Raw genomic sequence first — 16862 nt, forward strand, 5'->3', positions numbered from 1 at the left:
TATAGACACAGACTTCCTTGAGACCTTTTCAAAGGATTTTCAAGGCAACTGACTAACTGTGAAAACATACATTTTCACCTTGCTGAGATAGCAAAGGGAGTAATCTAGAGGATGGACAGCAAGTTCCATGGATTGCTTCATTTGGGTCCAAACAAGATATATTAGTTGATTATTAATTCATTTGTAATCCATTAATTATATATCCATTTATATTGTCATTCATTTCATACAATGACTCTAAGCAACAAATGCAACTGACTGTAACAATAAGGAATAAAAAAACACATAGTAAAAATAGAGAATTAAATGAAGGCAATTAAATGGCCATATAAATTGTTTAAGCAGATGGGTAGATTATAGATGATAGACAGATGATAGACAGATGATAGATAGATAGATGATAAATGATAGGCAGGCAGGCAGGCAAGCAGGCAGGCAGGCAGGATCAAATAAATCTCATAACCTTGTACAACCATTTATATGTGGGGCATAACAGAAAGGTAGTGCTTAGGATATTAATGACTGCTCAGTCTAAATAATCCTAATTACTCCGTTGAAGAACACTTAGAGACATTCATACAGAAAAAGATGAATGTCTTGTTTTAGACTACTTTCGATATATATCCAAGGAGTTATTTTTTGAAAATGAAAACCATGTAAACAAATAAGATGTAAATCACAATTTATTTTCCACAGCAAAAATATAATAGGTACATATATTAGTGTGTGTGTGTAGATATATATATACATATATAAAGACATTTACTTTTGTGCAAGTAAACTTCAAAATATGTCAAGCACATTAGTAAAATAGAATATATAACTCATCTTATACATCTTGTGAGCCAGTTTGAGTTCTATATTTTCGTATGGTCATCTTTAGCAGTTTGGGGAGCTACAAAAAATTGGTTCATATTTTGAACGGAAACTACCATATTTGCCAATTCACTACCTACAGTACGTAACTCCTGTGCCACACAGCAGAAGTCCCCTCTTAGTCCACAAACAGCATTTTTTATTTCTTCCAAAATGGTCATATTTTTTTCCTCAGCACTCAAAGGAAAAATATCTGGGTCAGGAGGAAGATTTGTGGCTGGAGGTACAGGATTAGATCCAGCAAATACTTCCTCCACTAAATTGTTTGCCCAGCTTTCACCAGCAGCATGACAGGTTCTGCTCCTAAAGCTATCATTTTTCTCAACAGAACATTTTGAATTATCAGGTAGTAGACTTAAAATGCTAGCACTGTCATCTACATCAGACACAGGGCAAGGAGAAAAAGAATGTGCAATCCGTTCCTTGAGATCTTCAAAGAAAACAGAAGGTAATCCATGTGGTGAAGGCAAGTAGGGTCCATGGGGTGCAACAGAATAGGGCTGAGGGGTGTTGTTTGGTACAGCTGATTCTGGGGATGAGATGGAGAAAGTAGAAAAGGAAGAAGTTGTTTCGATGGAGCTGGCAGAATCTAAAAAAATAGACATATACATTGATACAAAAAAGATCATTGTTTGCCAAAATTATGTATTCATATTTAACACTTCTTTATGTTATATTAATTATAGATCTAAGTGCCTTAATTTACAGTACACTATATAAAATAACACAGTTAATCTACCAATCTACCAATAAAGAAGAATATTTATAGCTCAGTGTTGAAATTAGGGGTCCTTGGTGCTCTCTGAGCTTGGTAGATGATGTTTCCTAGTTTGGATAATGAAACATCTGCAAGAAAACAACCAAGCTCAGAAAGCACCAAGGACCACACGATTAAGTTAAAACAATAAAATATGGAATTTAAAATATTTATATCTTTATATTTTTTATCCTCAGTGGATAATCTTGAGATGCAAGGGGCATATCTATTTGTATTATTGAACAGGTAAATTGAAGAAAGTACCTGGGAATTTCTTTTGAAACAGCAATATATTGGCTATAAAATGCCTGGAAGTGATCAGGCTCTGCAATGATATCCAATCCCTATTTAAAATTCTTCTACCTCCCATATGCAAAGATGCACCTGGGTCACTTTAAAGATTGAAATCAATGAAAGAGGTGGGAGAGTAAGCAGGCTTTGAATATTGTGTTAAACTTGTAAAGTGAACAACTAATACTCCTTACATCTCCTCCAAATGATGTTCCATGCTTTACAATTTATTACTATATCAAAAGTCAAATAAACAATTGTTGCCAACTGAGAGAAGTTAAAATTGTTACCAATAAACATTATTTTGGGAAATTAATTAAAAATCCTAATAACTCTGCTTTGAGTTGACACTGAAAATATAGAAGTGGTTTGACTTTGAGAATCAACCATCAAGAGTAAACAAGGAACAAGCAGTCAGGAAATAGACTGCCAACTAGCACATGAAAGAGCAGCCAAGATGTCCTTTGAAAAGATATTCAGATGACATGATGTATCTGTCCCTATAAAGTTCAAAATAATGTGAACAAGGTGACTTTGAAGAAGCCAGATAGGAAGAATATTGACTCTTTTGAACTTACTTTAAGAAGACTACTGAGAACACATTGGACAGCTAAGAAATCAAACAAATGGATAATTGAATAAATCAACCAAGAGTTCTCACTCAAGGTACATATCAACAGGGTCAAATACGCTTGTTTTGGAGACATTATGCATTAAAGTCTTCTCTCTGGAGAAGGCTTTACTGGTGGGAAAGATGGGAGGAAAAAGGAGGACCAAAGGTGGATGAACTCAAGTTATTGTGGTGGTGAGAGCATTATTGGAAGATTTCAAAGTCCAAGGTAGGGACAGACCATCATGGAGAAAATCTGCTTATCTGGTCACCAAGGATCAATACTGAATTCTGTCAAAAAAAACAGGACTCTTATGGTTCCCTCCCTTAAAAATAAGATTTAAGAGTTATTTTATACACCATCTATACAGTATATCATTAATCCCTGTACTACCCAAAATAAAAACAGAATTAAAGACAATTATATATAAACATTATATGGAATGATTGAAATTATCATTTAACTAAGATATTAGTTCATCCACTACACAAGGAAGATGACTCAATTCACAACTACCTACTCCTAAAACCACTCTTTGAAAAGTTATGGTAGTATCCTACTACAGGGGAAACTCGAAAAATTAGAATATCGTGCAAAAGTTCATTTATTTCAGTAATGCAACTTAAAAGGTGAAACTAGTATATGAGATAGACTCATTACATGCAAAGCAAGATAGTTCAGGCCATGATTTGTCATAATTATGATGATTATGGCTTACAGTTCATGAAAACCCCAAATCCACAATCTCAGAAAATTAGAATATTGTGAAAAGGTGCAATATTCTTGGCTCAAAGTATCCCACTGTAATCAGCTGATTAAGCCATAACACCTGCAAAGGGTTCCTGAGTCTTTAAATGGTCTCTTAATCTGGTTCAGTAGGAATCACAATCATGGGAAAGACTATTGACCTGACAGTTGTGCAGAAAACCATAATTGACACCCTCCATAAGGAGGGAAAGCCTCAAAAGGTAATTGCAAAAGAAGTTGGATGTTTCCAAAGTGCTGTATCAAAGGACATTAATAGAAAGTTATGTGGAAGGGAAAAGTGTGGAAGAAAAAGGTGCACAAGCAGGGATGACTGCAGCCTGGAGAGGATTGTCAGGAAAAGGCCATTCAAAAGTGTTGGGGACTTTCACAAGGAGTGGACTGAGGCTGGAGTCAGTGCATCAAGGGCCACCACACACAGACGGATCCTGGACATCGGCTTCAAATGTCATATTCCTCTTGTCAAGCCGCTCCTGAACAACAAACGTCAGAAGTGTCTTACCTGGGCTAAAGAAAAACAGACCTGGTCTGTTGCTCAGTGATCCAAAGTCCTCTTTTCTGATGAGAGCAACTTTTGCATCTCATTTGGAAACCAAGGACCCAAAGTATGGAGGAAGAATGGAGAGGCACACACTGCAAGATGCTTGAAGTCCAGTGTGAAGTTTCCACAGTCTGTGTTGATTTGGGGAGCCATGTCATCTGCTGGTGTTGGTCCACTGTGCTTCATTAAGTCCAGGGTCAACACAGCCGTCTACCAGAAGATTTTGGAGCAGTTCATGCTTTCTTCAGCAGACAAGCTTTATGGGAATGCTGACTTCATTTTGCAGCAGGACTTGGTACCTGCCCACACTGCCAAAAGCACCAAAACCTGGTTCAATGACTGTGGGATTACTGTGCTTGATTGGCCAGCAAACTCGCCTGACCTGAACCCCATAGAGAATCAGGCTGATAGCTTCCATGCTACGCCACATTGAGGCAGTAATTGCTGCAAAAGGGGCCCAAACCAAGTACTGAGTACATATGCATGCTTATACTTTTCAGAGATCCGATATTGTTCTATGTACAATCCTTGTTTTATTGATTGCATGTAATATTCTAATTTTCTGAGATTGTGGATTTGGGATTTTCATGAGCTATAAACCATAATCATCACAATTATGACAAATCAAGGCTTGAACTATCTTGCTTTGCATGTAATGAGTCTATCTCATATATTAGTTTCACCTTTTAAATTGCATTATTGAAATAAATGAACTTTTGCACAATATTCTAATTTTTTGAATTTCACCTGTATTATTACTAAGACCTTCCTCAAGTCATAGGTGCTCAAGTAATGTCAATGTGTTACTCATAATTATGTCCCACTATTCACAAGCTGATAGAGGAACAGAAATTTAGAAAACACGGCCAAATGAATCCTAGCTCTGAAAGATCTGATTTTAGGTTTCCCACTACATCAGCAATACTCAAGAACTTTTTAAAAAAAATCTCATCTATTATGTAGCTGAAAATGGTACTAGAACTGTTCTGCAAAAATTCAGATGACCATAAAATGTCAGCAATTTTCTATACCTGTGTGTTGCCATGGTACTCCAGATTTTGGTAACTTACAAGTTGTCCATTTGTGGTATTGTAGCTCATTTTTGCTACTGAAAGGAATTCTTAGCTGGAGACCACTAAAACAAAAAAAACTAACTAGAGGTAGTTCAATGCTTGACAACAGCACACATTAATGACAGTTGCAGCATCTGTGATCACACAATTGCTGTTTGCAACTTACGCAGGTTTCTGACAAGCAAAGTTCAAGGAGAAGCCAGCATGAAGTCGCAAGTTGTGCATTTGTGATATGCCTAAAAACCACTGGTGATTTGCTTAACAACCACAACCAGAATTGACATCACATGACATTGCACAACAAGTGTGCCACTTAGTAAGAAAATTTTCCTCTGCTTTCTAGTATTATTTAAAAAGCATGACAGTTTTGGAAAACTTAAAGCAAGACTGGGAGCCAAAAACACCATATTTAAACATGGAAATGAAAAACTCACCTGGTCTGGGGGCAGGATCACCACTCAAGCCAACTGCCTCTACAATGCTTGGTGTTAAAAAGTAGAGGTTTCGTAACCTAGCTACATTAGGCCCACAGTACTGCTGAGTTGCTGGAGAGGCTTTCAGGGTGTTTGTCATAGGGGTTCCTAGAGGATCAAAGGTTTGAAAGGTGGGAGACTTATAAATGGTCTCAACAGAGGCCTTGGTATGACAACAAGCCAAATCAGACTTGGGGACTTGCTGTTTGTTAATAGTGACAAACTCCTCTGGACTGGATGACCAAAGATCAAGCAAAGTTGTGGCAGCTTGATGACTATTTATGCTTGATGGCCTCTTTGGAGAAGATTTTGGCATAACTCTGGAAACAACCGAATTATTCGATTTTCTGCCTGAATCCCACTTTTGCAAAGGGAGCGGATTTCTTTCTGATGGATTCAAAACAATACCTGGAATTAGAAATCGGTGGTTAATCATTTTCATTTCATTCATTTTCATTTATTTCATTTGTATGCCGCCCTTTTCCCCTGAATTTTAATTACCTAGATTTTCCTTACTGCCAAGTTATATGGTGACTTAAAATAAAGCTTGATAATAGTAACAAAAACAATAGAAAACAAAATAAAAGTTCACACATGTTGCAGATAAAAGAAAATGACTATGCTTATTTGTGCAGTGAAAAGTTTTTAAGAAGAATCTTTATAATGATGACTAAGTGACTAAATTTATAATGATATTAGATGAAATAGTCAGGTTGCAACAATTTCTTCACACTTATAAACACAATATAGACATAAGAAACTGGTATAAACCCATTTTTACACAATTGCAGTCCAACTAATTTGGGTTTTAAAACAGAGTAATTGTGCAAATTTGAAGGCATGTTTAAAGAAAGACAGAAACCAGTTATTTTATCTTCAAGTTTTAAAATCTATAAAAAATTAATCAATTTGCTATTTCAAAGATAGAAGGGCATATACCAATCATTAAGTTATCTATATGATCTCTATGGTTTTATCATTCTTGTTAGCTATCTATTACTACTTTATTGAAATTATAAGGAGTGCCAATCCTGTTATGTCATTGGCAAACCGTCATATAAACAGAAGGAAGGCAACTTGTAGGAAAAGGTGAATATACCATCAAATCTTCATTTAAAGAACAGAAAGGTTGAAAACCCCTGGTGTGGATTCAAAATATTTGACTTGTTCATAGATGCATGCATTTTTCTACCAGAGAAAAAATATCAAAGGTAGGAAACTATTATACTGTCAGGGTTTTTCATTCAAAATTTAAAATCTTTTTCTAAGTCAGGGGGAATAAGCATATCTTTCTTATGGTTTGTGGGATGCTGGCCCAAGAACTAAAAGACTGCAGACTTTAGCTGTAAAAAAATCTTGACACACTGGTCCATTATTTAAGAAATCAAAATGTTGACAGAATAGCTTTATTAAAGATTTCAAAAGCTACAAAATACCTCAGGCTATTTAATGGAATTCTTTTTCACTTTGTCTACCACATTTTTAAAAAAATTTAAGTGTCTCCCCTCCCCTGCTCTCTCTCTCTTAATTTTATTATTTTTCTCTCTTTCCATATACAGTACATAAATAAATAAAGCCCATTGACAACAGTTAAATAGATAATTCTCATTTTAAAATATTTTATTCATTTTCATTTTATATAATCACATATATACTGTGCAAGATTAAAGCCATATAACATTAAGCAATAAACATAACTCTTCTTATATTCCAAAATACAAAACCAACATAACGCTTCAACCCTCCATACACCCTTTCTTTCTCCCCCCTCCAACTTTCCTTTCTCCCCTTCAACATTCCCCTCTTCTACTTCCCCTCCCCCTCTAACATTCCTTTCTCCCCCTCCCTTCCATCTCACCCTCCTTCCATTCCCCTCTCACTCCCTCTCTGCCCCTCCCTCTTCTTTCCCTCTACTCCTCACTTCGGTGTATTTCTACTATTCATCAATGTATTCGGCTTCTTATTTTATACTAAAATTAACAGAAAGAAAAAAGCAACAGTATACAAGTGCGTTCTTATTGTTTTAAAAATTGACATAAACTATATTTCCCCCCTCCCCCTTCCCCCCTCCCCCCTATGATCCCCCCTCCCTTCCCCCCTTCCGACTTCCCAGATCCCATACCCGGTATAACTTTTTATCAAACACAGTCTGGAGTATATTAAAACCAAGTAAGTTAAAAGTTAAAAGAAAAAAAAAAGAGTAAAAGAAAAGAAGAATAAGAAAGAAAAAAAGTCAATAAACTCTCTGCTTTGAGCTCAGCTTCTTATCACTACAAAAAGTTGAACAGTCCTAATCTCAATTAATTAATTACTTGCAGGTTTTCAGACTATGTTAAAACCAAGTAAGTTAACCAAGTAGAATTCTTCTCTAGCTAGAGGCCTTATCTCTTTATCTAAATATCTGTCTGTTAAACCCTTAATTTATCCCTTTTATGCCTCCTTCCTCTATGACACAATTTAAACACATCTCGAATTCTTCTCTCGATTTCCTCTTCCAGCTCTTCTCGTCCCTGCCTCTGTCCGTATCCATATACATATATATACACATACACACACACATATATATATATATGCATATATATATATACACACACATATACATACACATACATATGTTTTATATTCATCCGTACTCCTCTCATATATGCTCCGCCTAAATCTCCTGCAAGCTCCCTGGATGTATCCTTCCAAACAGTATATTCAGATAACAATTTTTACAAACATCAATAAAGTTTCCATCTCGACTTCCTGGGGGCGTGGCCTGTTGCCGAGGAGGGCTCCACCGAGCTCCTCAGAGATCTGGTCTGTATATCTAAATAAGATCATAGATAGCACCCCTTTTTGGCTAAGAAAGGGGCAGGGAGGATAGCTCCGTAGGCTAGGGTCTATTCGTAAGCCACAGCCTTTTTCTTTTTTTGGGCTGTGGAAAGAGATTAGATCCAGCCGGAGCGGAGCTTTTATCTCCAGCCAGTTCTTCTCAGCTGCCTTTTTTTTTTAGGCAGCCCCAGACAGGCTAGCCCCCCCCAGGACAAAACAAAGTTTTTTCAAGCTAGAATTGATACGGGCGGGTCCCACCCCTGTGAGATTTATGCTTTTATTACTATCTTAAATACCAGCACCATTTGTCTTAGAGACTTCTTTGTTCTTTGTCTAAATGGACTTCAAAATGGCGATTTCTCTCCGTGGATGATTGATACTGGATGTACTTAGCCGGTTTTATCTTCCTGCAGACCGCTCCTTAACAAAATAAACTCTTCTTCTTTGGAAATAGAGGGGAGCGAAGCGCTGCTTACTTGTTTATTTATTATGGCACCCAGGTCAAAGAAGCGTCTTGCTACAAATGTGTCTAAAGAATTTAAAGAATTTTTACTGGAACCACAGCCTTTGTCTCCTATGCCCTCTACTGGAGAATTTTTAACACAGGAATATCTCTTTAAAATGTTTAATGCCTTTAAACAAGAAATTAAGGAATTTGTATTGGAACTATATGATGATTTAAAGTCTAAAGTTAATCAAATGAAGGCGAATACGTTTGCAGCCGTGTCTGCCCTGTCAGATTACTCTGCTGAAATAGAGAACAAATTGGAAAGTCTGGAGAAGGCTAATTTTAATTTGACTACCAATATTCAAATCTTACAACAAAAAATTAGAGACAATGAAGAACAGCTTATGATGATAAATTTTAATAGGAAGGCATTTGCAATAAGAGTCAGAGGATTCCGTGAAAAGGAGCAAGAGAATTTGAAACAGACCTTTGCTGAAGCCTTCAGCCATGCGCTGGGAAGCCCGGGACTTAACTTTGATTGGCAGATTCGGAAAATCTATCGCCAGAACTCATTGATAGCGGAACAGCGACAGCTCCCGAGGGACATAATTATACATTTCTCTACAAAAGAATCTAGAAATGCGATTGTACAAAAGTTTCATAATAACAGTCTCCGAGTTGACGGCCAGGACCTGATTGTTTTCAAAGATATTCCTTTTCAGATGCTGAAAGCAAGAAGGGACTACACCTTTTTAACTAAGGAGCTTAGGAGTCAACAGATTCGATACAGATGGGAGGCCCCTGCCGGTATCACGGTTACATTTGAGAATCAAAGATTTCGTCTTAACTCTGTTTCGGAGGCTCAAGATTTCTATTGTAGGACTCTGAAGGCGGGACTTCCTGACGCGCTTGGAAGAGAGGAGAGACAAGCGGAAGGAGAAGGCAAGCGGCCGGCCATGTGGCTGCAAGATGGAGGGGGTAGCCCCTCCTCCCTCGGAGAAGCAGAAAAACGGAGATCGAGAATTTAGACATTTCAAAATGCTTGCTAAAGTTGAGGACTGAATGGGGGTTTGAGACCCCTCTCCGGTAGAAAAAGCGGACTAATTTTTATCAGAAGGGAAAGCTGGGTGAAACTACTTTGAGCTAGATTTTAAATTAACGTTAGCATAAATTTGATAGTGGTAAACATCAGACAAGCAAGGGATGAGGGTAAAATTTACGTTGTTTAAAGCTTATTAGAACAGAAAGCTGGTTGGGATTATCTTAAGATAAGTGTAAAAAGAATGCGGAATGATTTATGTTGTTTAAACTTTGTTAGAAGGGACTACTTTAAAATAGAAGGTTAACTGACTCTTGCTGAAAGTATTATTTGAATATGTGGAATGATCCATGCTATTTAACTTTTATTTGAAGGGAAAGTTGGTTGAAATCGCTCTGAGTTACATTTTAAACAAATGCTAGTATAAATTTGATAGTGGTAAATATCAGACAAGTAAGGGATGAGGGTAAAATGCATGTGGAATGAACTACGTTATTTAAATCCTATTAGAAGAGGAAGTCGGTTGGAATTATCTTAAGATAGAAATTGATTCCTGTGTAAAGTAATATTTGATCTACGCTGCTTAATTTTACTAAGAAGGGGAAGCTTGGCTAGATTATTTTGAACTACTGTTTGAAAAGGGGGTTAAGAAAGATCATTTACGCTGTTTAAATTTTACTAGAAGGGAAAGTTTGATTACTCGTCTGTAAAGTTATATTTGAATATATGGCATGAACCACGTTGCTTAAATTTTATCGGAAGTGATCACGAGGTTTAGGAAGAGGAACGGGAGAATCTACAGAAGGTTGGGGTAAATAGCAAAGAAGTAAGAGACGAGAATAAAATATAGATAGAATGATTTATACTATTTAAGCATAGATAAAGATGGGGGGCTGAGATCAACACAAAGAGTGGTTTCTTTTTTTCTCTCTCTTTTTTTTTCTCTTTTCTTTTCTCTCTTCTTTTTTTTCTGTTTTTCTTTCTTTTGATATATTACTTTTATTTTTTTAATCCATATGTATACAAGATATTTTAGACAGAAGGTAGTGCCAGGTGTGGGCCCTGGGAAGTCGGGAGGATTAGGGATGGGGATTTGTGGGGGGTGGGGTGGGGGGGTGTTAACATAGTCTTAATAAGAACAAGAATGTATTTATATACGGCGGTTCTTTTTTTTCTTTTTTTTTTTTTTTCCTTGGTTCATTTTATCAGATCAAACAACACTCGAATAAAGGCATACACCAAGGAGGGAGGTAGAGGGAAAGAAGAGGGAGGAGTAAGGAAGGAGTAAGGGGAATGTAAGGAGGGTGTCCGGGGAGTAAGGGGAGAAGGAAGGTTTGAGGGGAAAGGGAAGTAGGAGGGGAGTGTTAGAGGGAGAAAGGAAAGTTGGAGGGGGTAGATGGGGTGTATGGAGGATGGAAGGGTTAGGTGGGGTTGTGAATGATGAGTTGTGTTTCCTTTTTATTTGTTCGTTTTATTCCCTTTTTCTTTTTTTTCTTTTCTTATAGTAAATACCCTGTATATAAGTGATTGCAAATGGAATGTGAAAAATGAATAAAATATATTTAAAAAAAAAAATAAATAAAGTTTCCATCTCAAAATAAGCTCTCATTCGACCTCTACTACCCTGCCGTCTACACCACACCTCCCAACTCCATCCGAACTGGGCCGCGATCCAGGAAAATCACCACGATCTCCGCCCTCCTCACCCTGGAAAGTAAATCATCAGTAATTTATATAAAAATTCGAAATTATCCATCAAGTCTTTTTAGATCCCATACAATATATCTTCCAAAGAGATCAGCATCAGTTCTTTCAGCCTAAATGTCTCTTCATCGGTATACAACTATACCATTTTATGCAAAACAAAAGTCACAAAATATTGGCCAAGTTCAAAGTTAAGCAAATATTTTGGATCAGTTAATTTAATATAATTTTCTTACAAAAAAGTTATGTCGTTTTTGAGCTGTTTGATATAGCAAAATATTTACTTTCTCTTTTATAATGGTTTCGTAGATATCTCCTTAATCAATGGCTGATAATCATAGATGTTGCTGCAATCCACCTTATTTTCCATTCGTCTAGGAGCATGGCTAGGTCCTTGTTCTCTGGTTCTCTGCTCTTCCGGGAGGGGAAAGCGATACTTCCTGTCTTGTGATTGTGTGTTTTGTTGTTTCTCTTGTCCTTCTCTTTGTCTTTCTCCGGGTCCAGGTGGTTCAGGATGTCCCGCCTTTAGGGTCTTATAATAAAAATCTCGGGCTTCCCATACAGAGTTGAGATGATATTTTTGCTCACCGAATGTAATTATAATACCAAATGGCACATCCCATCTGTACTGTATTTGACGATTTCTGAGTTCTTTAACTAAAAAAGCATAGTCTCTCCTGGCTCTTAACATTTGGGATGGTATTTCCTTGAAAACAATCAAGTCCTGTCCGTCAATTCGCAGCCTGGTATTATAAAACTCTTGTAATATCGCATTTCTGGATTCTCTTGTAGCAAAATATATAACTACATCTCTCGGGAGCTGTCTCTGTTTTGCCACCCACGAATTATGACGGTAAATTTTTTGGATCTGCCAATCAAAGTTGAGTCCTGGACTTCCCACCAAACGACTGAAAGCCTCTGAAAAAATCTGTTTCAAGTTCTCCTGTTCGTTTTCACGCAATCCCCTAACTCTTAATGCAAGCTCCATCTTTTTGTAGTTTGTCATAACAAGTTGTTTTTCTGCATTTTCATCTTTCTGTTGCAGCACTTCAATTTTAGATGTCAGGTTGGTGTTGGCTTCCTCCAGGAGCTCCAACTTATCTTCCATTCCAGCAACATAATCTGTCAATACTGTTACAAATCCAATCATATCTTCCTTTGTTTGAGCAATCTTGGTATCAAGCTTATCACATAAGTCTGTAATAAGTTGCTTCATCTCCTCTCTAAATTCTTTAAGAGTCTCAAAAAGAAATTCTTTCGTTAACAAATCTCCAGTAGGGGGCGTAGAAGGCAAGGGCTGCGACCTTGTAGCAAATGCCTGAGATGTATTACTAAGAAGACGTCTCCCCAATCTTGATTTTGGTGCCATAATAGAAAGGAAGCAAACAAAGTCTCTGCTCACGTTAGTTTCAAATAAAGTAATTTCAGTAAATTTTTAGAGGTTGATAAGAAAAAATCTTCAAGGGAGCTAATTAAATTGTGAGAAGTTATTCCTTTGATTCTGTACCAGGAAGTTGGAGATATATCGTTATTGCAAATGCGGAAGCTAAAAAGTCGCCATTTTAAAAACAATTAAACAAAGGAGTTTTTTATAACTTTGAAGCTGGTATTTTGATAGGAAAAAAAAATAAAGAAAAGTTCACAGGTTTGGTCTCTGCTCGTATTTATTTTCAATGGCTTAGTTTCAAAAGAATGTCCTGAGGGGGGGGGGGGTTCCTCCCCTTGAGCTGAAAAAAAGACAGCTGAGAAGATCTGGCCGGAGTAAATGACTCAGCTTAAGGTGATCTTCCTTCTCCGTTTACAGCCAAAAAAACAAACAAACTGCAAACTACAAAGAAGGATCTAACCGTCTGGGTCCCTCCCTGCTTTTTTCTTGCCTGAAAAAAGAGATATCTATAGATGTTAAATAGATATACGAACCAGAACTCTGGGGCAGCTCTGTTAAGCTGCCGACGACGCCGGCCCCTCCCCCGGAAGTTCAATAGATAATTCTTTATTACAATAAATTATGTCCTATAATCATTCATAGTGATTTGCTGTAAGTTTTTGCCACTTCAAAATGAATTTGACCTGGAGATACCTTGTTATTTTAAGGCTAGCTTCATGTGATGCCTTATAACGAATCACTGTAACTACACTTTATATCTGTCATTATGAGCTGTAATAATACTGTATTCAAATCTTTCTTGCTTAAACTGTATACTGATTTAGTGAATATAATATAGCTTTAAAGACTACCTATCCTATTTAAATGCTAATCATCTAGCAGAGGTTTTCTTCCAAGAAATCAGTATATCAGTTTTATTCCAAAACCTATTACAGAGTACAATTTTCAGATAGAAAAAAAATCCTCAAAAGTGATAAGCATTACCCTCCCCAGGTAGGCCAGACAGGAAATGGACCAGATGAGTTAATTGTACTTTATTGTAAGGCTACATTAACAGAATCTTGCAAGGCTGAAAGTACAAATCTCCCACAATTTTTTTACAGTGTAATAATTTAGAAAGGACTGTTTATTTCTCTACCTGTTATGCAGCTGCCAGCTCACACACAGACACATTCTCTCTCTCTCTCACACACACACACACACACACACACTTTTATCCACTAGGCAGTATCTTTTTCTCTGTCTCTCAAGGTCATTCCCATGTACTATTACATTAGGAAATATGACATGTGAGAAGATTTTACTTGCAGTATAACATCAAATCACAGAATCAAAAAATACCACGCACCATTAATATAGATACAAGTACACACCTACTCACATAAATTTAAAAGGGAGAAACCTATCAAGTTAACATTGCATAGGGGTGAAATAGTTTCAATAAGCTAAGACTATAAATAAAAAATGCTATTGCCTTTGAAACACATGTGAATTGGTTATTATATAAGAACACCTCAATCTTCTTATCATGATTGGAATTTAGCAAACAAAGGAGCAGGTGTATTAACTTTAATTGACAATGCATGTATAATGAGGGCACTTTAAAAGGATGTACAAAACAAACTCAACTTCTATATTTGAGCAGACACGTACTGTAGAAAAGCCTCATATGGAAGACTGGCATTTTGAGGATGATTTATCATATGCTGCCAAATCTGGTCTGAGCACTTCAACTATTTGAAACATATTGAATAGAGAGCGGAAGACTGAGTTGACTGTCAACTTATAATTTTTCCCCTAGGATTCCAGGACTTAAAATATGGCACAGGGCCAAGTTATGCCTAGAGCTACCTCTCTCTTAAGACAGCTATCTGTCCCATCAGATCAAATAGGGTAGGTACGCTCCTAGCACCTACCTTTAAATATTACCATCCTGTATGCTTTTCTGTGGCAGATCCTGCCCTATGGACCACCCTTCCCCTAAACATTTCACAGACTTCTACTCTCCTAGCCTCCTGAAAAACATTAAGACTTGGCTTTTATTCCAAGCACTGGGATAGAATGAAGTGAATGAGAAGATTTAATGAAGGAAGTTTGACTTTGGTGCCAATCTTTTAATGTTTATGGTTTTAACATATAAATGTATCATTTCAATTTATTATTGATATTCTTTTGTCTTGTTGATTGGAAGCTTCCCAGAATTTGATTTAAGATGAACAGATATAAAGTGTATAAAATAAAATAAATAAAATAAAGATGCAAGGAAAAATATTGTTGAATTAATTTCTTTCAAACATTTTATTGGAGAATGGAGTCAAAGTCTGCCTTTAAATCGATAAAGGCAACAAAAAGAGCTTCATTCAGAAAATGATATTTCTCTCCCAAATGATTCAACATTACACACTGATTTATTGTAGAATGTCCATTCCTAAATGCTGCCTATTCTGGCAGTAACACATTAGCCAAGAGCCTACATTGTTAATACACATTAGCTGTTTGGCTGCCTAAGACTGCTAGTCTGTTCAGTTCATGTTCATGCACTATCCAGAAGTGCACCACAGGGGGTAAACTATCTCTGCACTTAGAATGATTAATATATTTTATTCACTTTAGTCACATTTATACAGATTTCTTTATTGTTCGTTTGGTTGTTTTTACCATAGTTTATCTTATTGTATGCTGGTCATTACCAAAAGAAAAATTTCTTTCTTGTTTGGAAGTTTTTAGACAACATTCAACATATGAATAATATTGAATCAAATTTCCTTTTCTTCTAATCAGACTTAACTCCATGGACAAGTATCTAGAGCTTTCTTGAACCATTTCCAGAGGTAGCTTCTGTTGCTTCTCATTTGTGCTAAGACTAGCTGCTCAATAGTCAACCAACTGGCAAGGTGCCTAAAACAGGACTAAATTAAAGTTTCTATAGTCCCAGTCCAACGACCTTAGCTAGTAGAGAAAATTGGCTCACTGGGTTGGGAATACTTATTTTAAGTTTAATTTTACTTTGTAAATGTATGATTTATTTACATTTCACACGGTACATAGAGGAATACGCGAAAAATGGCTCCTTGGTATTATCTGACCTTTCTGAGTACAATATTCATAAGTGAACAGATGTTCCCAACCACCACAATTTATAGGATGAGAGTTCAGTATGCATTTTCCTTATAGATTGGTTATCATCCAGAGTTCAATATAAGATGGGTAGTTATATAAATATTTTAAATAAATAAAATGAAGCCTACACTCTTTCTTCAGTTATTATATGTATCACCTCTATGGATTGTGAGGAAGGCATTGTCAAGTCAATTGAAAAATCTTCCATGTACAACCTATTTAACTGCATGAAGTAAGGTTATACTTTTAAACTTATGTATGTATCAGAGGTGGATTCCTACCAGTTCGGACCGGTTCGGCTAAGTAGGTAGTAACTCGACTGGCCACGCCCCCGAACCGGTTCTATCAGCCATCTTGTTTTTTGCATCTGCGCATGCATGCATACTGCGCATCAAGGGCAAACCTGCAGTAGAAGAAGCCAGAACCCACTCTGGTATGTATGTATGTATGTATGTATGTATGTATGTATGTATGTATGTACAGTATGTATGTATGTATAATTTAAATAATTTATATGGCCTCCCATCTCACAGGAGTGAATTTGTGATGTACAAAAATTAAAAACTCAAGAGCTGCAAGCCCATAATGCCCAAGGTAAATAGTACATACCAATTAAAAAAGCACATCAACAACAGACTTTGCCTAATTTCCTGGTTCAGATGTCTTGGAAAACAAGAGTCGAGATATCCAGGGTGATGCTGTTCAACAAGGCAGGTGCTGCCACTGAGAAAACACAATTCCTAGGTCCACCAAGGTGACATAATTATGATTATTGTGTTGCTTTGCATGTACTTTGAGTACTTTTTGTACTGGAGACAAATTCCTTATATGTGTAATCACACTTGGCCAAATAAAGTATTCAATTCAATTGATTAATAAAAGGAATCTAAATCCAGAGATGGTATTCAGCAGATTCTGAACAGTTCTGGAGAATCGGTAATAGAAATTTTGAGTAGTTTG

At 36.7% G+C, this 16862-nt stretch overlaps 1 protein-coding gene across 1 annotated transcript in view; it reads right to left on the bottom strand.

Moving 5' to 3' along the window:
- Positions 1-738: 738 nt before the first annotated feature.
- Positions 739-16862, bottom strand: part of ENTHD1 (ENTH domain containing 1) — a 39374-nt gene continuing 23250 nt past the window's right edge. The window contains exons 5-6 of the mRNA XM_032221148.1: positions 5349-5795; positions 739-1465 (exon numbers count right to left, since the gene is read on the bottom strand). Of these exons, the coding sequence (XP_032077039.1) occupies positions 858-1465; positions 5349-5795 (1055 nt within the window). The 3' untranslated portion in view covers positions 739-857. The remainder of the gene's footprint in view (positions 1466-5348; positions 5796-16862) is intronic.

The sequence above is a fragment of the Thamnophis elegans genome, chromosome 7 (assembly GCF_009769535.1).
Source record: "Thamnophis elegans isolate rThaEle1 chromosome 7, rThaEle1.pri, whole genome shotgun sequence".
Taxonomy (NCBI): domain Eukaryota; kingdom Metazoa; phylum Chordata; class Lepidosauria; order Squamata; family Colubridae; genus Thamnophis; species Thamnophis elegans.